Raw genomic sequence first — 22,970 nt, 5'->3', positions numbered from 1 at the left:
CATTTCTTTTTCCACTCAGTTCTTAAATAATTTCTCACATGTCTCATACTTTCATAATCCAGTTATTTTCCTGCAGTATTCAGTCTGTCATTTACTGTCTTCATTGTGTTTTTTGAATTATATTTTAATTTTTCTGTCAGCATTTTGCTGTACTGCTGTAATTTTGTTAGGGGTTGCGTTAGATCCTTAATTTTTCACAGTCTACTTAAATTTAATATTTTACCACTTCATGCAAAATGTAGAAACCTGGCAGCTATATTGGTCCATTTACCAACCTCCCCTACTCCATTCTATAATTGTCGTATGTATTACATTGACATATGGTAGAAACGCCACAACTCACCATCCATATTTAGTTTGAAGAGCTTCCCTTAGCATTGCTTGCACTGCAAGTATGCTGATAATGTTAGCTTGTTTCCTTTTACCTAAAAATGTCTGTATTTTATGTTCGCTCTTGAAGAGTATTTTGCTGCATATAGAATCTGGCTTGTAGTTACTGTCTTCTGGTCTCCGTAGCTTCTAATGAGAAGCCCAGTCATTCACAGTTTTATTCCCTTGCATGCAATATTTAAATTTTCTGTACCTGCTTAGAATATTTTCTGTTTTTATCAGTTTAAACATAACATCATTTAAGTATACTTTTCTGTGTATTTATCCTACTTGGGAATTGCTGAGCTTCTTGAATCTGTAAATCTTTGAGTGAATTTGGGAAACTGTCCACCATTACTTCTTCAAAAAAAATTTTTTTTTCTGCCCAATTCTTTCCAGCCTTTGTTTTTCTGATCACAATTGCATATATACTCAATGTTTTGACATTGTCTCACAGGCTCCTGAAATTCAGATAATTTTTAAAATATAATTTTTGTGTCTTTTTCTCCTGTTTTTCAGATTGTTGGATAATTTCTACTGATATACATGAGTGTTAAAGTTCATCAATATTTCTTTTATTATTTTATATCTGCTGTTAGGCCCATCTAATAAAGTTAGTGTTTTGGAAGTTATAGTTTTCACTTACAGCATTTTCGTTTCATTCTTTATTATAATTTCTATTTTGTTCTTGAGATTTTTCTCTTGTTTGTTCATTTTGAGCACAGTTTACATTACATCCTTCATCATGATTATAATAAGCTCTTTAAGATACATGTATGCTGATTCCAACATCTGAGTTTTTTCATGGTATGTCTCCATGAATTGCCTTTTTCTTGACTACATGCTATATTTTCTTCTTTCTTCATAAATCCAATAATTTCTTTCTTATTGTACCTGGACATTGTGAATGGTATGTTGTTTTAGCAGGCAGGAAAACTGGCTAGAATCAAACTCCAATTGGAAATATCAGTTCATTTCTTTTAGCCTTAGTAGAGATTCTTGCACTTTTCCCCATGCATGTTTACTTCAAGAATTGGCTAGAGATTTGGATAGATTTCATACCCAGATTCAGAATTTTCCTCCCCGGCTCTCTCTCCTTTCTGAGATTTTTCACCTAACTTTCCAGCTGGTGTCATGGCCCCAAACTGTCTTCTGATTCTTCTAGCTAACAAGACTGTCGATTTCTATAAATTTTTTAGAATGGTGTCAATTAGAGCCTGCCTTCAGGCTAAAAGTCTTTAAAAAACAGAAAACTCATCCAGTGCCATTCTTTTTTTCAAGTGTTGAAGCTTTCTCCAATATCTGCTTGCTTTTGGTCACTCTCCAGTGCCTTTGGGTAGGAATTTTTAAAATGTTTTATACAGAGTTTATAGTTACCTGTGGGAGGGTTGGCCTGTTAGAGGTTACTTCGCCATTATCAGGAGCAAAATCAGACATTGTGTATTTTATATGAAAAGAATGTTTACTCATTGGAGATTATTCTCTTACACAGAAGCAATATCGTCATATATCTCACTGAGAATATTCATTTCTGAGGATTTCTAAGAATTCTTTGTAGCCATACTTTTATTGGTAAACATTTCTTCTGAAATAGCCTCTAATTGCAAACTGCTAGGTCTTGAGATGATTTTACTGTGTTTGCTGATTTCATAAGGTGACAAGAAAGGCACATCTTGTCCAATTTCAGAGGTAAATGAGATTCTTTTAGAAATTATGACCTCAATGTGTTAATACAGTACTGAAGTGGACCTGTCTCTTTAATTCTTAAGTGAGCTCTTCCTATAGAACTGTCTACAACTTCATCTACAATATACAGAGGGTGCCAAAAAATGTACACATTGTAAGAAAGGAAAATTGTATTAAAATTGTAATACTCAATATAAACTGAAAACAACTGATGAATACAAGTCACATTTGACTTCTGCAATGACAAGAGGTGCTCAAAGTGGTTACCATCAGTGTCCAGACACTTCTGATTATGGCGAACTACTGCTTGAGTAACACTGACCAAAGTGTCCCCTTGTATACATTTTTTTGGCACCCCCAGTATTCCACACAAATACCTCAAGGCTTCTGGAATATGGATGATTGAGTTCTCCCCCACCACCACCCCCCGCCCTTTAATAGCACTGTTTCTATTTCCTCTTTATATTTAAGTTCCTTTTTCATTTCAGTGATAATTTTTCAGGGCTGAAGGGAGGATGGTATATTTATGGCTGTGTACCCATCTTTTATAAGATTTTACTCAAATTCATTTAGGAAAACGCTTAAATATACTTTTTTTTCCTGTTAATATTCAGAACACTGTGTATGAGTAGATGAAATACAATCTTTAAAATATCTTTTAACTTAGTTTTAAAGGTATTTGAAGAATTTATCACATGCCTTTATTTATTCGTGTGGCTTATGTACTTAAAACCATAGCTAATTATCTCTCATGGTTCTATGGGTTGACTCAGCTCAGCTATGTGGTTGTCACTTGGATTTTCTCATGCAGTTGAAGTCCGATGGCATCTGGCCTGGCATCATCTGAAAGTTTGACTGCACTGGACACCCAAGATGGCTTATTTACATGGGAGGGAGCTCATTCAAGGCTGTCCACCAGCGTGGCATCCACATGTGGCTGGGCTTTTCACAACATGAGGGCTGGGTTTCTAGAGGGAATGTTGCAAGAGCAGGTATCTCAAGAGCCAGGAAGCAGCCCGGTGGGTTAAAGGCTATGTTCTGGGAGTAGTACAGCCTCACTTCCACCATATCCTATCAGTCAAAATACTCTACTGCCTTCATCTTTTAAATGAAGTCACTTTTTAAATTTTGAGTCAAAAAAGTCATTCATATATATTTGATTATATATGTAATTCATTCATATATATCACAGTAATACTTTCCCACTTTCTCCATTCATTCAACTAGTTTTGTTTTTTATTTGTTTTGTCAGTCCTACTTTTCCTGGGGTTAACAACACTGTTTTTGAAAGTAACAAAATTGCATTTGCTTTAGCTGTGATTCAGATTTTCTCCATTAGGCTAACCTTCACCCATTTTACTTTGCTCTTTAAATTTGAGATTAAATGTAGATTAGTGCTTTCGCCTAACTTCCCAAATCATTTTTTGGAATGAATGGGGTAACTAACATGATATCAGCAGACCTCTTAATTGAATGTCAAGGAAGGCAGCTCCTATTGGCAAGGGGACCTCCAGCTTCATTGAGAAGCATTCAATTAAATGGAAAACAGATGCTTATTTTTGTCTTATAAACCTCAATGCAGGTTATGTGGTAATTACTTCAAAGAGCAGGATAACAATTTATGTAACCAGCAGGACCCTGTAATTACTAATGCATAATTTCTAAACAGCATTTAGCAAAATGAGGCCCATACATACACTTTATAATGAAAAAGATGTGTTTGACACCACACTAAATTAAATTAAAAATTTGCATATTTTCTTCCAGGAAATGCACTAGCTTCATCTGCTTTATTTTGCTTCACTAATTCCTGTCTACTTTTAGCTCTCTTATAGGATTATGGAAATGCTGAATCACAATGATGGCTGAATGGGGGCGTAAGAACCAGAAGTAGAGAAAGACTTCTCTGTTGTCTAGGACAATAAGAAATCATTCTAAGGGATGATTTCGAAAGGTACATCTAGGCAACTTGTTTCCACTGAGAGTTTAATATGAAGGTCATAAATCACTTAATTTAGAATATAAGTGCTGGCAGAGAACATACAAATTATCTCTTTATAACAGATTTCAAAAAAAAAAGAAAACTGAGACCCAGTAAAATAAAAATGACTTGTGCAACATCAAGCAGTTGGCAAGAGAAGCAAGAAAGGATTCACCCAGTTAGTCCCAGTCCCATGAGAAATCCGTTCCACTCTACTGGTCAGATCGTACAGAGTTAATGTTAGACAAACCACGTACTACATTAGCCCCAGTGATACTGAACACTGCTGCAGTCTTTTGAGATGTGCATGTACATTTGCATTGCTAGTAGGTTTTAAATCGTAGCAGGTAGAAAACAGTAGTAGTAGCAGTAGTAGTAGGTGTGACATCACCTGGCAATAACTTGAGTTCCACATATTAAGAAATTTGAGCAGCAGTTATTTACATTCCCTTTCTGAAAGACCATTGGTGGCACTGCACACCTTGGTGAATTCTTACCTATAATTCCTGAAGTCAGGTCAAGAGGATTACCAGTCTCTTCTTCAAAGCTCTGGACCTGAGACACCAAAATGCATCAGTCTTATTAGAAACGCTTTCATAACAAATTCACTTCATTTATTTAGTCAACATATAATGAGTGCCACTGGCTGATGCTATGAGGATTAAACATGAGTTCTGAACTCACATAGCTCACAGGCTGCTGCAGTCAAGGCACTCAGATAAACATTCAAAGAATTAAAGGAGCTCAGGACAGGACAAGGGAAAGATCACTTCTGGTGGGAGGCATAGAGGCCCCACCTGGAACATGTGACATTTGAACTAAACATTGTTATTATTATTTAGTATTATACATTTTTTTTTGCTTCCAAAGAGTGTTAAATATAGCTGGAGCAAGCAAGTTATTTCCCATATTTAATTTTAGCTCCCTAGGGAATGTATTTATGACATTTTTTATAAATTTATGGACAGCAGTTCAGAAAATTCCTAACTTAGTTGCTCTATAAACCTTAGACAGTTCAAAGAAAATTTGATTTCCAAATTGATAGAGCAGAATTTATTTTTAAAATTCTTTTAAGAAATTAATAAATAATATTCTAATAATGAGAATCAAATTATTGTTGAAACTAAATATTTATTTAAAAATAATATTGCTTATTGTAGAAATGTAATCAATATAAAAAGTTTAAAAGGGTAGGAAAACAGTTACTGGTAATATTTTAGAGTATGTCTTTGCAGGTTTTTTAAAAATACATTTATTCTGGATGTAGTTATGTAGTCAAATATTTTCACTCAAAATTTTGAAGGGGAACTTTTTTTCCCATTTCATAAAATTTCTTTGAAAACACCATCTTTAATGACTGCATAATAGGCCATATTTTAAAAGCACATTAACTTACTTAATGATTTTCCCATGTTGGGATATTTTCTAAATTTTGCAAATAATAATGCTGAGATGTATGCCCTTTTACATAAATCTATTTCTACATGTCCTATTATTTATTTGGGATTAATGTCTCAATATTGAAAGCTGAATCAGAGGACATAAGCATTTTAAACAGTATAATACATATGACTCTAACCCAGGAATAAACAGAGGAACGGAAAGATACAGCTCAGCATTGTAATAAGAAATGTTTATTCCCTCCTTTTAATCTTTTATCTCTTTTCTTCAAAGAAATATTTTATACTTGTAATTGGACTTATGTCTTAAGATAATTTTTGTTTTGTAACTAAAACCAGTGTGTATCATGTAAATTTACAACTATAATAAGAAAAATTTTTGCTGTGACTGTTATCATGGAAAAAAATCCACTTAACGCGATGTAAAGTATGTATTTGTCTATTGAAAAAAGAACAAAAACAAAGTCGAAACAACTTAAAATGGAAACCAGGTGTGTTCCTGTGTTATTCTACTTGAGCCAAACTTAATCAATTAAAAAAAATTAAAGATAAAGAAATAGTTATAACTTTTGAAACATTTCCTATCTAATCAAGATACCAATTGGTATTGTTTAATAATGTGGTAACATTCTTACATATGAGTTCTAGAACAGGATCCCTATAGGCAAGTGAAAGGAAAGGTTAAAGATGTTTTATTGTGGACATAAAGGAGCAGCCTACTTTGAGGTTTACAACTGCAGAAGTTTCTTAAGTATTAAATTATCTTAATATATTTGGGAATTTAGAAAAAGACTCAATTTTATTAAGTAAAATTAAATACAAAAATATGTTGCTTTTTGTATTAGAAATCTATGCACAATTTCATTGGAACCATAATTTTGAGAACTTAGCCAAATATTGCCCAAATCAGCCTTTTATAGGACTTTGGGGAAAACATCATGGATTGATCTGGAGACAAAATTTGGCCAGTCATAGTTGACATTCTGATAGCTAGATATTTAAGCACATTGGCTTATGTTTAAAATGCCATGATAATCTGCCAATTTCACACATATTTTTCATTTCTTATAGTTGTGTTTTTAAATTTGCCATTGAAAAATGACTATTAAATCTGGCATTCAGTCCTGTTTAAGATGCAACCTACACAAGCTTGCTTCGTTTACCCATCTACTGGTATTGAGTGAAACAAATATTTTTCCCCCAGTCTGTGTGATGAGGATGTAACATTTTAAACACACCTTCTAAGAAAACAAAATCCAAGTACTGAGTTTCTTTTCTATCTGTTTGAGGGCTCTGTCTGCCTTACATACACATACAGCCTCTCACACACAATCTAGCGGTGGGTGGGGGGTGGGGGGGTGTTAGCAACACACACACACAGTCTCTATCAAAACAAGGTCCCCATTCCTAAGCTATGACGATATAGAGGAGGAGTTTCACTGAGTGGGAAGGAGGTGAACTGACCCCTTAAAGAAGGTGAAACATGGAAAGTTAGAGGAGATAAAAGCATCCTGAGCGGCATAATAAAACAGTGAGCAAAAGCAAAGTCAGAAATAACCTGTAGATTCAGCTGTGAGCAAGGAATCAGACCACGCAAAGGCTGGTTTCCTACTAGTTTAGTTCTGACCGAAGCAGCTAGAATAACCTTAAATGTCCTGACTAAACGTAAGTTTAGAACAATAAGACCTATCACCAAGGGGTTGAAAGATGAAGGGGTGAAATGAGGCCGGGAAGGCAAAAGATGCCTTGGTGAGGGTTATTCCTCTTAAAAGTTGAGCACCGAGGTACATCACTGACCTCTTCCATCTCAAAGGAGTCTGGTGCTTTGCTCTCCAGATGGGACAAGCTCTTGAGCTTGTTAGTCTGAATGGAGTTTTCTTTCGGAGTTTTGTCCTTGACTGACCCCTCAGACACACAGGAAGGAGAAGCCTGCATGGGTGAGTAAGGCCACTGCTTCTTCAGAAGAGCTCGGGGAGGATGACAAGGTTTCAAGTCATCAGAGGCTTGGTGAGACCAATGCTCTGTTAAAGGAGACAAATGACGTTCGTCATGGTCGTTTGTCACAGCTGGTAACTCTGCTCCACATTCCCCTGGTTTTGCAGAGGCGATGGAAAATTCTTTCCTCATCTCCAATGACTTTGGTGCTTCTCTACTACAGGTCCTCCTAATGGTCTGCCTTGAAGCTCTCCTGAAAAGTTCACCAGCTCCTCTGTGATGCTCTTGGGCTTCACTCACTGAGGTTCTTTGCACACGTTCCCCTCCATCTTTCTCTTCAGCTTTGTTCTGCAGGATGTTAACATCATTCAGCAAAGATGAAAAGGCAGTAGCCACATGGTCCAGGATTTCTATCTGTAGGAAACGGCCTGAATAATATAAGAAACACACGATTTTTAGAATGGGTCTTTTTAGTGAATCTGCACTAAGGTAGTCAAAACTGAACAGGTTGGTTAACACATGATTTTCAAGGTGGGAAGGACTTTATAACCTCTTGAAACTCAAGTTTTTTTCAGTACATGACAATGATTATCATTGAGGTAATTCCCCTACATAATGAGGTATCACTGTGTTATGGGGAAAGTAAATGCCTTTTATATTTAGTCAAATATGCAGAACTATATAGATTCATATATGCCTATAGTTTTTATGTGTTATTCCATAAAATTGACAGGCAAAGATGAATCTTAAGTTTAATCTTGTAAATTAAACTGAATGTCAAAAGTGAACCCAGCTCTTTCAGATGAGGTGAGATTGAATATTCTTGTACAGCTTCAGGCGATAGATCATGACCTCCATCATCTTCATCTATACTGTCGTCTGAAAGTGTGGAAAAATCATGGCATATGGAGTCAGAAGGCCTGCATCCAAATCCCAGGTCAACCAATCACTGGAAGTGTGACTGCAAAGTAAATGAATTAATAGCTATGTGGTGCTTAGACCTGTGGCAGGCACATAGTAAATGGTCAGTCTCTTCATCTGCAGAAGAGGGTAATAATAACTGTCTTAAGCATCTCTCACATCTGTTGTAAAAAGCACAATGTTGTATAAATATCAGTTGTTAAAATTATAAATGGGTAAGACTCAGGAAGGAAAGATATCGTCCTCAGTCTTATAGGAAAAGATGATCGTTAATGGGAAAATCCTTTTGCCTTTCCTAACAAATGTGCTTCTCAACTTGTAAGTCTTTCTGGATCATCCACCCTCAATCATTTAGGCAATATATGCCGATTGACCTAATTAGCGCAAGGGAGAGAACTAACGCAGTAAGGGCTGATTTCAGGACCCATTGCCACTTTGAAAAAAAAAATAGTGAAAAATACTTTTGGTATCTCCAGATTATAAAAACCATGGTAATGGAAACAGAACATTTTGTTTTCATTACACAGCCTTCTCCCAACCCCAGGGGTATCACGTAGGGTCACACAGCTCAGCAATGATAAAGGCCACCTCGGTGGGTAAGGATGCTGTCCTCTGTTCTGTTGTTTGCACCATCACAACAATGCTACTCTTTCCTGAGCATGTTTTTGTGCCTGTTTCCTCCACCTGAAAGGGGAAGATATTGACTATTCACCCTTCTCCAAAAAGTGTGATGGGTTTCTCACAGAAGACTATAATATTTGTTCAAGACCTAGAGGAACTCTTCGGTTCTGGATGTTTGCAGAAGCGTTCTGACTGCCCCCCATCACCACCACCAAATTCAGCTTTAGTTGAAACTGAATCTCTTTTGTCAGCCTAAGGGTATGATTGAATCGCAATTCCACTTTTATTATTGTCTTAACATCCATCCTATGGCAGATTTTTATACTTAGACTGAGACGAAAAGCTACCAATTTAATTGGTGCAGTCAATTCAGGGAACACATAGTGTGAAGTGTTGGATGAGTGGGTTTTAGTTTGTTTTGCCTTTGGGTAGATGGAACAATGATTCTCATGCCCTGAAATTTGAACCTCTTATATTGATTTTGAATGAGACAACCTTTTCCATTCTGTCTTTACAACAACCAACTAATTTTATTATTCTTTGTTTTACATTTGACCTTCTCAACTTTCCTGAATCAAAAGCGTACTGGCAAGTGTTGAGTAGGAATAGTGGCCGTGCACTGTTAGCACAGTGTTGGAAATAAGGGTAGGCCCGCAACCGTAGGATTAGGGGCCGACTCCTGCTTCCTCTACAAGCCACGTGTCAATTTCATCTGTAAAATGCTAACCTCACAGACAGCGCAAATGCTCCTCAGATATTGGTGTTACTATTCTCCCCAAATAAAGAATTGATTAAAGAACTAGCATCTCCACGTGGCTTGGAGGAGAAGACAACAGCCGATATAATAGTAATTCCTTCTAAAAGGTAAAGAAATATTACGTTGCAACACCTTCAGGTTTCTATGCCCTTGTTTGAAAATCTCATTGCTGAGATTTTTAAGACCCATTTCACCCACATAAAGACAGGGGAAACAAACTAAAATGAAAAATCTGAGAGAAATGTTTGAGAAAAACATTTTATCTCACTTTCTTTCAGTGAATTTATTTACTTAAAGGAACTGATTTCAGAAACAGAATTTTGGTATTTTCTTCCATCCAGAATTCTACAAACTCTATCCCTTGCAGATGTTTTTGATTGCTCCTCCAAGGGGGAGTTCTGTATTTAAATGACTTTGAAAATGCTGTACTCATCCCCTCTAGGAGCCCAAAAGTGCACCTCAACGTGTTAACAAATCCTGTAGTAAACAAACCTGCTTAACTGCAAGGCATCTTTGCCCCAAATTATTTGAGCACGGTACACATATCCTTAATAATGTCCTAGATAAAAGTATTCCACTGACCACCAGCTGGGGAAAGATAGCAGCAGGCCTGATAACTAAGAGGTGTAGGCATCGTTCATCTACAAATCTGGAGATACGGCAGATTCATAACTACCACTTAGAGCTCCTGGTGAAATAAGTAATGTTCTAAGCCTCACAGCTGAGGAAATTCAGGTCTCACCTATCACTCATGATAAGCCTTGTCAGATCCTGGGTTTTCTGCTTCCTGAGTGTGTGGCTATGGTATATATGAGTGCTGTTCACCAGTATTGACCATTTTCTTCCTTCTGGGCCTATGGTGAGATTGCTCATTCTCTCCCCTTTGGAGTTAAGTGTGGTCACGTGACTTATTTTGGACAATGAAATCTGAGCATCCCTGACAAGTGTAAATTCTGAGCAGAAGGAGGTAAGAGTCAGGATGGTTCTCCACTTCCACGTTTTCTCTGTCATTGCAGCCAGTGATGTTCCAGATGGTGGGGCCACGTTCATGACTGAGGACAGCATGGAACAGAGGTCTCTGCCCCCAAACAGATGCACCGACTGGCAGTGGACATATAGAGTGATCGAGACATAAATGGTTCCGTTTTAAGCCACCGCAACACAGGGGTGGATTGCTACTCCACACATCTCAGACCATCTCTCCTGATACAGTGGCTCACCCCCCGACCCCCACTCATTGCATCACTGCAGAACCAGCTCAAACTGGCCTTCTAACAAGATACTGAGTTGTTTATCAGGGACAAACAGAACAAAATAGCAACTCATGTGGCCAAAACATGTGCTGAGGAGAGAACTATGACCTCCAGTAACACCTGGAACCAAAGTCTCTCCACCCCATGGAACCAAAGCCTGGGACACAACTGGAACCTGAATGCTGGAACCCTTTCAGAAGCAAAGGGTCCGTTGTCTAGGAAGGTTGGGTGTGAAGCCCCTTACCATTTCTTACCATAAATGGCCAATTTACAAAGCCCCCCAGTTGAAATGCCCCTGCCAATGCTTTCGCACACCAGCCTGTTCCCCTCAAACCCTTATATCTTGCTTCAAAGCCTGGATCAGGAGACAGATTTGAGCTCTACCTCTTGTTTCCTTGCCAGCTGGCCCCGCAATAAGTTTTTTCTTTACTCAAAAGCCAGTGCCATAGTACTGGCTTCTACTGTGTGGGGCAGCAGGTGTAACAATTACCATTGCTAAAATTCATACGTCACGTGGTCCTCACTTACCATACAAGTTACGGTTCTCAATGTCCATACGCTGCTTTTGAGCTTCAAGGAAAACATGGATATTGATTCCTCTGGCTGCTGAGTCACAGCTCAGGAATCTGGCTGGGATTTGTGTGCAGATATCTGGCTCATCAGCACCAAACCCCAGATCCAAGAGAATCTCCACTGGATCTTCTTCCCAAAATTCCAGCCATTCAGGAATGCTGCAGTAAAAACATGTGAATATCATTATCCAGTAACAGTTCACTTAACCAACAGCCATTTTTTTTCTAGTTACCTCAACCACCCAGTGTTCCAGAAATTGAGTGAAAGAAGAATCTGACTACACAAAAGATGTCGTATTTCCTAGAGTTCAGATGCACTTACTTGAAGGACAGTCCATCACCCCCACTCGGGGACTGCTTGCCTTACATGCAATACCATGACTTTACTTATCTGGCTTGCCATTGCCCAATAGGCAAATGTGAAATTAAGTCGGGAAGGAAGATTGTGGGACAGAAGCCAGGGGCAGGGCACTGAAAACCACAATGAAAGAGTAGTTGACAGCAATATAAGACAGGAAAAATCAAAACAAAACAAAACAAAACAACTACAACAACAAAAAACCCTGTAAACATGAGACTCAAAGAAGGATATCTTTAAAGAGTATCAGTCCAGTCCTTTGTCAGTTACACACACTGGTTGAGGATATACAGACTACAAAGAGTGATGTTTACAGACAATGATTTTTAAGTCCTTAGGTAGGGCTAAAGTATGTTCTGTATATTTATGGACTTGGCTGAGAAATAATAAATGCTTTCATCAAATTGTTTTATTCAGCTCTGGCACTTAAAATGATATATTATATCTATGTACACAAGCTCACTTCCCAATTCTGCAGTTCTCCTCGGCGATGGTGCTATTGACCTTGTAGAACTCATGGACTCTACGGGAATCAGAACTTTTGATGAGGTTTTTCTAGGTTTGCTTGGTTCTTTTGTTGAAGTTCATGGGCCCTTACTTCACATGCAACACTAAGGAGCTTATTTGAGATAGGTGGATAATTTCATTTTTATAACTCCATCATTTAAATTGGATTAATTATAATTTGTTTATTTAGCCATTTACACATTCAACAACAGCCACCAATAGTCTCACTGGGCAGGCCCGCTTGCCAGACACCACCCACCATCCCTTTGTCACGTTCTAATGTGACATAGGGATCTGGTGCTTAGCTGACTTGTTCGAGGAAGAAAAAAATCAGCCATGAACATTTACTATGGCCCTTAAATGGCTAGGCTTGAAGCTCTGAATCATTGAGAAGAACTAGAGAACTGCGGGTGCCAATCAATTGATATCTTAATATAAAAGAGGTTCAAGGAAGAAGAAAAATTCTTTCAAGAAATCTAAATTGTGCACAAAAGATTTAATCTGTTGTCTTGTTGATCTCATTATACAAATTTGTATCCTACCCATTTATACAATATTTATTGAACATGTATCATGCTAGGTACCTAAGGCACAAAAAGGAATAAAGGTGTGGTTCTGCCTTCCAAATTCTCACAGTCTCACAGCCAAGAATGCAATTATTGATTGATTTGTCATTAAACATATTTTCAGTACCATCAGCTATTTTTTAGTTATATTTAATTTTGGAAGGAAATGTGGATATTTTCTCCATTAACACTTCTCTTAACCAAAAGGCACTTTTTCTAGTCACCACAACATAAAATAAGCTCACCTTGTTAAAAAAATTATATTACACGTAGGCTTTCTCTCTGTCTCCTTGGCCATTACCTCCACCAATTCTAATCCCATTCCTGCTAACTTTATATGTATCTTTACAGACATTTTTCTGGGTAGTTACATACATGCTCTATAGTTTTCACATGTTTGCTTTAAAAATAATAACATAGTCTATGCATCTTTCAGCATCTTGTTTTTTCCCTAAAAATATGACTAGAAGATCATAGTGAGTACATATTTACCTATTCCTTTTTGTCATTGTATATAATTCCATAAAATGAGGAGTCAATCATTTATTGGGCCATTTCCCCACTGACAGATATTGAGCCTGTTTCCAATTTCACTGACTCTTTTCTACTATTCTTGCAAGTTGGAGTTTAGAAATCCTTCATTCTTTCTCTCATCACCCATTCAACACGTATTTCTCAAGTGCCTGCTTGTAATTTCATGAACTCCACTGTTACATGGAATGATTTTCCTGGGTGCAAAGTGCCTGGAAATCACATACCATTGTGGTACACTTGCAGCAGAATAGCAAGAGTTGAAACTGGTCCCTCTGGGTAGGTTATGAGCTTCTGAAAACTGGTGCAGAGACCTGCAGTGGGGGGAGTGGGGGAGAGACCAAGGATGAAAGGTGTTGGTTTAGACAGTCCCCTGGGAGGTCATTGTGCATCTTGCTTTCCAGAGTAAACATTTGCTTTTCCTCTTCCTTCCTAATCATCCCGTAATGGCCGCCCCTTTGAAGAAGGGAGAGCATACAGCAGAGGGGCTGATCCTCTTTTCAGGAGTGTTGTGTCACAGAAGGTGTGAGAATTTAAGTGTTAGGTGCCTGCTAGAGCTCATTAAGAAGGTGACAGAATGTCTCACTTTTGACAGATGGCGAATCATTGGGGAACCTTTCAGGAACACATCTTTGCTAGGCCTTGACTTTCAGGAAGAAGTTAAATTATGGGATGAAAGAGGGACAGGAGCAGCCCCTGAAGTGACTGACCTAATTCTCATAATGGTGAAGGGTTACAGAGCCTACAGTTAACAACCTCAAAGCGCTGTCTCCAGGCTCTGGTGGCCAACCATACCCAACAGTAGCAAACTCCTTTGTGACCACAAAGACCAGTGTCACTCTAGCCAAAGATGCCTGCTTTGCAAGTCATTTGAAAGCTTTTCCAAACAGAATGGAACCCTGTTATAAAATAGTTCACCTTTATATACTTCAGATATAACATAGCTGCATCTGACCTCATCAAGTATAACAGCCAGTTGGCATAAAATTGGCATTTATCAAAGAATAGAGTGTAGATATCAGTTTTCCCAATGAGACCAAGTTATTCTACATGGGCAGCTGAAGTGACCTTAGTTCTATCCACTACTAGTAAGAATAGCTGTGTTCTGCCTCTTTATTCAATTGCTTTCAGTATTAAGGCCAAGAAAGTGCATGTTTCTGAATAATAAAGACTCTGTTTTAAAATAGATACAGAGAACAAACTGATGGTTGCCAGATGGGTGGGTGGAGGTGGGGGGTTGGGAGGCTAGGTGAAAAGGGAAAGGGATTAAGAAGTACAAACTGGTAGCTACAAAACAGGCATGGGGATGTAAAGTACAGCCTAGGAATATAGCCAACAATATTGAAATAACTACGTATAGTGTCAGATGGGTGCTAGACTTACTGGGGGCGGGGATCACTCTCTAAGTCATATAAATGTCAAACCACCATGCTGTACACTTGAAACTATATGACATTGAATGTCAACTGTAATTGAAAAACAAATAAGTAAGTAAATAAATAAATGACACTTGACTTGCTGGGAGCTTGAAGACAGGCAGAAGATAACTTTTCATTTATTGTCTCCCCCCAGTTTGTAGTAGGCCTGCCATTATTTCTGTTTCTTAGCGTTTGAGGGTCACACCTTATTTTGTAACGTTCAGCAGAGCTACCCAAAATTGTCCGGTCTGGGATCCAGGAGTCGTGGTTCTGAATAAACCATGGGAGCACTAGTCAGTGACAAACCTTGGCTCTCATTTTCCTCTTCACCAAAATGAGATAGTTGCCTGAGAGCTTTCCATGGTCCCTTATGGCTCTGTGATTCTGTGAGTAGCAGAAAACAACTACTCCATTAAGAGGGAAAAACTATGACAACGTAGCACTTTTAGTGTGAGTTGGTAGGAGTCGGACGGATACAGTATTGAATGAACATTTGGTTTTCAACTAGTTGGAATTATCCTAAAAATGCAGGAATGGCTGAAGCAGGGGAAGCAGAGTTCCCAGCCTCAAAAAGCTCACGGTCTACTTCAGCGGTTCTCCAACTAGTGTGTGACTTAGCATCATCTCAAGGCCTTGCAAAAACCACAGACTTCTGAACCCCACCTTCAGAATTTGCTGGAGAGGTGGGGCTCTAAAATCTGCAATTCTATTAAGTTCTCAAGTGTCATGGACACTGCCCTTTGCGGCCACTCTGAGATCTATTCTGTCCTCAAATTAAGAGACGCTTGCTGCTTTCTACCTAACATTGAAAATTACATGTATTATTTTCCAACAAATAGCACAATGGTTAAAATATGTATGTAACTGTTTTATGAACAGTTGAATTATGGTAGAGTGCCATATATGCATAGGTTTTAATTAAATCCCCCCTCCCAAATCAGCATTTATTGATTTAATTTGCTAACTCCTTTACGACATTTAAAGAAACTATTTCTCTCAAGGTTACTGGGCACTGTGGCCTAATCAGTGACAAGATCCCAAGATCCACATTGTTATTAAGAAACTTCCTCGCTTCCATTTCATTTATGGAAGATGTGGCTGTAAAATATCAACGTGAAGTGACACTGATTCTGCCACCTACCTTTTGTAGTCCTGCACAGTCATTTGAACCATTCCTTGCTCATGGAAAAAAACTGCAAGAAAAAAAGGGGACAGGGGGGAGATGAACTTAATTTCCTTTTATCTCATGAAAGATTTTTGCCTCCTCAAATGAACCAACATGGGATTACATGCCGTATCTGTGATTGTGTAGGCCTGAGATACAAGGCTTCTCTGTGGTGAACAGGACAGAATGTAGTTAATGGCTAAAGTGTGACACAAGCACTTGAAGAAGGGTGGAATTTGCTCAAGTGAAAAGGGAAGCCAGTGGCCAATGAAGCAGTCAGCAAAGGTTTCATGGAGAGAGCAGTACTTGTCTTGGATTTTTAAGAATAAGGAGAACTAGATGGTTGGAAGAGAATTGTTCCCATGACCGAAGAGTATTGATAGCAAGTGCCAAACACAGAGCCAGGGCAGGGCCCATTAGATAAGAGGGCATTTTAGAATTCCGTCTCATGGTACATAAGGATGAGAAGCAAGGGGACATCCAAGAAGAATACAGGAAAGACCCAGTGTTTATTTAACATCTTCCATTCACTTGTATCATTTAACCCTATGACAACCTTATAATTTAGGACCTATCCTTATTTTTCTGATAAGAAAAATGAGACTCAACAGAAGTTGAGTAATGAGCTCATGACCACACAGTCAAAAGTAGCAGATCCATTATGATTACCTTTATTATTGATTATAGCCATAATAATTACTATTTATTGAGCATTAGTTTTGTGTGAGGCTATGTGCTAAGCCTGTCATGTGCAATCTCTTTTATTTCTCACAACAAATCCATGAAATGGGTATTGTTAATCCATACGTAATAGAAACTGAGGCTCAGAGAGATTAAATAAATTTCCCAGGGCCTGTAGGATGCCACAGCTTATTTTTGTTGGTTGGTGTCGTTTTTTTCAAAATGCCATAGTGCCAACAGAATGTCTCATAGCTTATTTGAAAGCCAGAAAGAGGAGTTGATGGGTATGTGTCAGGACATGGAAAACCGTAAAACGTCTTTGAGCAAACAAGTAAATGCGAGAAGATAATGTTGAAAGTCCATTTGCCTGGTGAGTGGTGCTGAGGCCATAATAGAAGAGCTAAATACTGAATGTCAGAGGCCCGTTCAGGCGCCGTAGTGGTATTCAGAATCTGTCATGACATATCATTGCGCAGATATCTGCAGAAGCAAATGTCCAGAATATGGGCAAGTTCCTCAGAAGGTTCACCAGTCGTCTCATGTCCTCCCAACTGTGGTTCTCCTAGGTGCATATGTGTGACATGTATAAAACTGGGAAGTGTCATCTGCACTTCTATGAAAATGTAACTTTTTCACCATAAGAAAGATAATACAGGTTGGGAGAAATTTTGGAAAAACAAGCCTGAATGATTGAAACATACAAAAGAAGGCTGAAAATAATGAAGGCCCCTCAGTCTGGAGCCAAACTTCTTGTCTGGGAAGGGGGCTAGATCTCCTCCAAGTATCTGTGAAGTTCTTTCTGAATGCCACGTTTTTGGGGTGGAGATAAGAATACCTACTGTTTTCAGCTGTTACTTCAAAGGCTCAGTGTCCTGACTGAATGGAAAAGGAATGCTAGTGAAGAAAAGTAAAGACCAGAGGTATATTACTGACGTATACTACTAGAATTATATTACTGGGCACTTATCTAAGCCCAGATTACACAACTACAACTTAAAGAGGTAGTCAGAGTACAGATACAATAAATGTCTGCCCTACAAAACAGATGGAACTCTGTCACCACAAGAGTCATATAGGGTAAAGAAACATGAATCTATGATAAAGGTTTAAAAAGAGAGTTGAGGTATAAATGGCCTCTGTGCTACCCCTCCCAATCCCACTCTCAGAGCAGACATCACTAATCAATTACATCACTGTCTCACAGAGCCGAGATAGGCTCTCAAAATCGTCAGGAAAGCCACTAACAACTGATTGAGTGAGATGAAGCTTATTTGCCATCCTTTGTTCAGAATAAACTTAATGAGTGTGTTTTTGAGAAAACCATTGATTTCAGGGCACATGTCTAAACTTGACAAAATGCCAACTTGAAGAAAATACATAACTGCTTCATAAAACACTCTGGGGAGCCACCGCCAAGGACGGACAATTAAGGCGAATAATCATTATTATGACGCAAATGTGACATTTCTCAAATGTCCTATGTGACATCTGGTGACAAATATTGTGTGAGCTAAAATATCTGACTCAAACCTGTGTACCAAGTTTGAAATGAACTTAGAACCAAAACTCCAGTCTTTTTTGCCCGTATGTCAGTGGTTTTAAAACGTTGGGTTTTAGCAGAGAAATTCGTTTGCAAAATTCTAATAATTTAAATAGACAAAAAGGGAGCTGTTTTGACAATGTTCTCCCATTTAGCTCTTCTTTCACACTGTGAGGCACCTACAAGATTCAGGAACAACTAAATCTTAAAAAATATTCCAAGTCTGAAAAAATACCATTTGTTCAGGACCAAATCTCTCACCTAGGCAGGCATTACTAATCCATTGCAGCACTCTTACTCACTGAACTTAACTCAGTCTCAGAGCTTCTCAAACCATAAAGCCACTGCCAATTGATTGAAGTTGTTACATGAGAGAAAGCCTATTTGTCGTTTTATTAACCATGTTATAGAGGCAAGCACAATATAATTTTTGACCGTCATATTATAATGGCTTGATGCCATAATAAATTAATAAATTGCCCAAAATGGAAAGTAAAACCAGTATTTATCATTCTAAGCAATTTTTTTTTTCCTATTTCTTACAAAGGCAGGCTCCATTTGTGCCTGGTTAGCTCATCCAGAGAATTCTGGCATTTCTGAGCACCTCTTGTCTTCTACAACATCCTGCGGCTCTGGGACTTTTGGCTGCATGTTCTGCCAGCACTGCCACTCTTGTCACTGCCTCAGTCTTTCCTGGTTATCTGCTGTTGCTCTGGACTTCCTAGAACATGTGAATGAATGCGCAGATTCAGGCCAGGGGTCTGGCACCGTGGCCACAGTAAATTGCTCAAGCTGTCAGAGAGGAAATGATCCATTTTCAGATATTGATGACAAGAGTTAGCTCAGCCTTGCTGCATTTTCAAAAACCCTAGCCCGGAAGAAAATCTAGTCATCCAGAAAAATGTGTAAGCTTCCACCCAGGGCGTCTTCATGGGATTTTAGTGCCCGTGCAGATCTAGTAGCTTCACTCCATGGACCACAGCCCACAGCCCTGCCATTGATATTTAGGAGCAATCTGGTTTCCAGGAAATCAAGGGGAGTCCCAAAGAGGAAAAGAAACCCCCAAGAGCAACATGTTTTGCAGGGAACGTACAAAAGGGACCCCCCAGGTCACAAAGGGAACAGTTTTCTGGTTTGATGACACATATGAAAGCCTTATGCAGTTTTCACACCAGCTGAAGAAAGGGCCTTCTTGCCTTCCATCTTACTCCCCACCCATAAGGCCCATCACTGACAATTAGGGGACAGTCAGGGTATTTGAATCCCCTTACTTGAATCCCACCATCACTGATGCACTGACACAGCTTTGATATCCTTTGTTAGACTTCTTATACTCTTTCTTCTCGATCTTGTTTAAAATGGCACAAATGTCTGTCTCTATCTAATGCATTCAGACACATAGTCTTCTCTGCTGCCAAGCTTAGATTCTGGAGAAAACCAACCAGGGAAAATCAATATAATGTTTTTCAAATTCACAAGATAAGCCTGGTTTTAAAATTGTAATAAAATTATTAAAAATTAATTCAGCTTGATTTATTTTTGGCATTTGTGGGCTCCTTGTATCCTGGGAGACTAAGGGGGTGTGTTAGTTCAGGGTTACCCTGTGTTCACTTCCTGTTTATTGCAGAAGTAGCAATTGGCTTGTCCAACACTTAGACCCTGGCAATTGAGAGTCTTGCACAGGGCAATGTGAAATGATTACTCCTTGCCTGTTGGAGGTTTTTCCTGTGGTTTTTTTTTCTGTTGTTTGTTTGTTTTTGTTTTCCTACTTTGCCAATTTGTAAGGTAAACTTCCTAGAGCCTGAGGATGGCTTGCCAGGGTCAAGTCCTTGCTTCCCTTTGCCTGTTTTCAATAATGAACCTGAACTGAGAGGCCCAAGCTAGTGTCGCAGTTCTCACTGGAACTGGGATTCCTAGAATTTCCTTAAAACCTCAGAAAGTCCAGCAACACTGGTCCAAGCCCGTTCAGGGCAGCAATCTGTCGGAGGCCACACACTCTGCAATACTCTCCTTTCTCTGTCCTGCCTGCTTGGTTCATTAGCAGTTACCTGCAGGGCTCCTGGAAGCACTGGAGTCTGCTTCCTCTGATCGGAGCAAGGATTTGACCCGTAGGGAATGCTGCAATGGGACAGACAAACTGCTCCTGTTACCCTGGGTTTCTCAAGCTTCTGCAGGTGCCAGGCTTGAGGCTGCCCCGGGTAGAAGTGGGGACCCTTACAGATGTGCCTGCCACATAAAGCCCCTGTTTCTTAGGGCCTCCTTAATTCCTCACTCGCTTCTCTGGGTGCTTGGTTTTGATATTTTCTCTACCTTTTCCCCCCTTCCTAGATAACCTTCGTAGGTTTTTAAAACCAGATTTTACTCAAGCTCATTGCAGAATTATTTACAATCATCAAGTTATAGAAACAACCTAAATGTCCATCAATAGACAACTGGATAAAGAAGATGTGGTACATATATACAATTACTTAGGCATAAAAAACAGTGAAATCGTGCCATTTGCAACAACGTGGATGGACCTAGAGGGTAAATGAAATAAATTAGACAAAGAAAGACAAATACCATATGATTTCACATATATGTGGAATCTAAAAAACAAAATAAATGAACAAACAAAACAGAAACAAACTCATAGATATAGAGAACATTTTGATGGTTGCCAAACATTTTGAGGGAAAGGGGTTGGGGGGCAGGGTGAAAAAGGTGAAGGGATTAAGAAGTACAAATTGGCAGTTACAAAATAGTCACGGGGGTGTAAAGTGCAGCATAGGGAATATAGTCAATAATATTGTAATATCTATGTATAGTGCCAGGTGGTATCAGACTTATTGGAGGGATCACTCCATAAGTTATATAAATGTCTAACCACTCACTATGCCGTGCACTTGAAACTAATATAATATTGAATGTCAACTGTAATTGAAAAAATTAAAATTAAAAAAAAAACACCACAGATTTTACTTTCTAAGTTTTGTAAGAGTTGATTTGGAAGAGAATTAAAGCCAGAAAAAAATGTTCTCTGCTCTACTCAGTGTGTCCCATTGCATGGGTTAAAATGCCAGTTCTGATTCCCTTTTAGAGACTTGAGTCTCCAGCCACCCTCCCTACTGTTAGGTGGACTCCTGCCATCTGAAGCAGCAGACACCGCACTTAACCCTGCAAAATGTATTGCTGGAGAAGATGTAGTGAGACATGCAGAAGGCACTAATTAGCACCTTTATTGGCTTAGAAAGCATTTTTTATTTCGGTTTTCCTAAGCATTTCTGACTGATTCATGGAAGACATTTGGTTCTTTGGAATACCGTCCAATAGACTAATCAAATTACATTTTCACAGGGCTCTAAAATAATAGCATTCTGCAGCTTTCTGTGTATTTAACTCCTGCGTGACCAAGACACTTAGAAGAGGCAGTTGGCAGGGTTTGTCTCATTTGACAAATTATTAGTCTATATTCTTACAAAAACAGAGACTCTTCATTTTCCCTGACACTCATGCTCAAAACCTGAAAGCCGATTGTAATGCTTTGTTCTTCTTCACGCACATATCTATTTATTTTCCAGATGTGTTGACTCCTCCTCTCCGTTCCACTGCTGGCACCCACCCCAAGCCTTCATCACCACAAGCCTGTGGTCACAACAGCTTCTTCCCGAGGTATGCACCTTCCTCCCACGGCCAGGATAAACACTGGAATCTGTCGTTTCTCTGCTCAGAAACCATTCGCAACTCACTACAATAGAGATGGCAAATGTGTAATGGGTCTGCTCCAAATCCACAGCGCTGCGCCTATGGCAGCTATCACTTAGCACCTGAGACCCTCTGTTTAGGTGAACCAAGATATGGCTTCAGAACCCTACTCAACACAGATCCTGGCTACAGCTATCTAGCCTTTGACTGGAACCCGAGAGGACACTTCTTCGCCACCCCTGTCCTAAGACATCAAGTGTGATTCCCTCTCCCCGGATTCTGAGGCATTTATAACCTGACACCCTATTTAACAGAAAAATTTCTACCTCGGCTCTCTCGCATGAAGCCATTTCTCTAGTCTGACCACCTTTTCTGTATGTGTTCCTGCCCACATCATTTCCTTCTCATTCTATGCCTTTGTTCAAACCCCCATGGCTTCCACTAAGTGACAGTGTCTTGCTCTGCTTCTTTGTTTTTTCAAAACCGTATCTGTCTGTGATTGACAAGCTCAAGTCTCACCTCTTCTTTGAAGATTTCCAAATCTGACTACATCCTCTTCATGATAGACCAGTTTTACTAGTCTAGTTTTACTAGATCTGTTTGTTGATTGGCTTTGGGGAAATCGGGTGTGTTAGAGAAGATTCTTGCCTCAGTGGCATTTATAGTTTTGTTGGTGAGGTCAATCAAACCCCTAACAATCTGGGGCAGCACAGACCAAGTGCCACATGGATAGAACCCATAATGGATGTGACTTATGTTTAGAAGAGAGATTGTGTCTCGCAGATGTCAGGAAGGGCCTTATAGAGAATATGGGACTTGAGCCGGGACTCAAAAGAAGGGCAAGAGGTGAATGGAACGGAACAGACTTTAAGACGGGAGGAATTGGAGGAAGAAAGAAAAAGAACTAGGGATTGAATGAGAGAGGATAAAACTACAGTGTCTTTTAGAAAATCGGTATAGGATACATTAAGACTGTAATGGTCCTGCAAAGTCAGTACATTCTTGGGAGCAGGGGCCATATATTC

At 39.1% G+C, this 22,970-nt stretch overlaps 1 protein-coding gene across 4 annotated transcripts in view; it reads right to left on the bottom strand.

Moving 5' to 3' along the window:
• Positions 1-22,970, bottom strand: part of ITPRID1 (ITPR interacting domain containing 1) — a 124,205-nt gene that overhangs the window by 69,844 nt on the left and 31,391 nt on the right. For all 4 annotated transcript variants that reach the window (XM_019726208.2, XM_019726211.2, XM_019726210.2 and 1 more), the window contains 5 exons: positions 16,017-16,068; positions 13,685-13,771; positions 11,452-11,654; positions 7,234-7,799; positions 4,534-4,591 (listed from right to left, as the gene is read on the bottom strand). In XM_019726208.2, coding sequence (XP_019581767.2) covers positions 4,534-4,591; positions 7,234-7,799; positions 11,452-11,654; positions 13,685-13,771; positions 16,017-16,068 — 966 coding nt within the window. The remainder of the gene's footprint in view (positions 1-4,533; positions 4,592-7,233; positions 7,800-11,451; positions 11,655-13,684; positions 13,772-16,016; positions 16,069-22,970) is intronic.

The sequence above is a fragment of the Rhinolophus sinicus genome, linkage group LG09 (assembly GCF_036562045.2).
Source record: "Rhinolophus sinicus isolate RSC01 linkage group LG09, ASM3656204v1, whole genome shotgun sequence".
Taxonomy (NCBI): Eukaryota; Metazoa; Chordata; class Mammalia; order Chiroptera; family Rhinolophidae; genus Rhinolophus; species Rhinolophus sinicus.
Note: the sequence above shows the minus strand (reverse complement) of the source record. Positions and strands in the feature narration are given on the sequence as shown.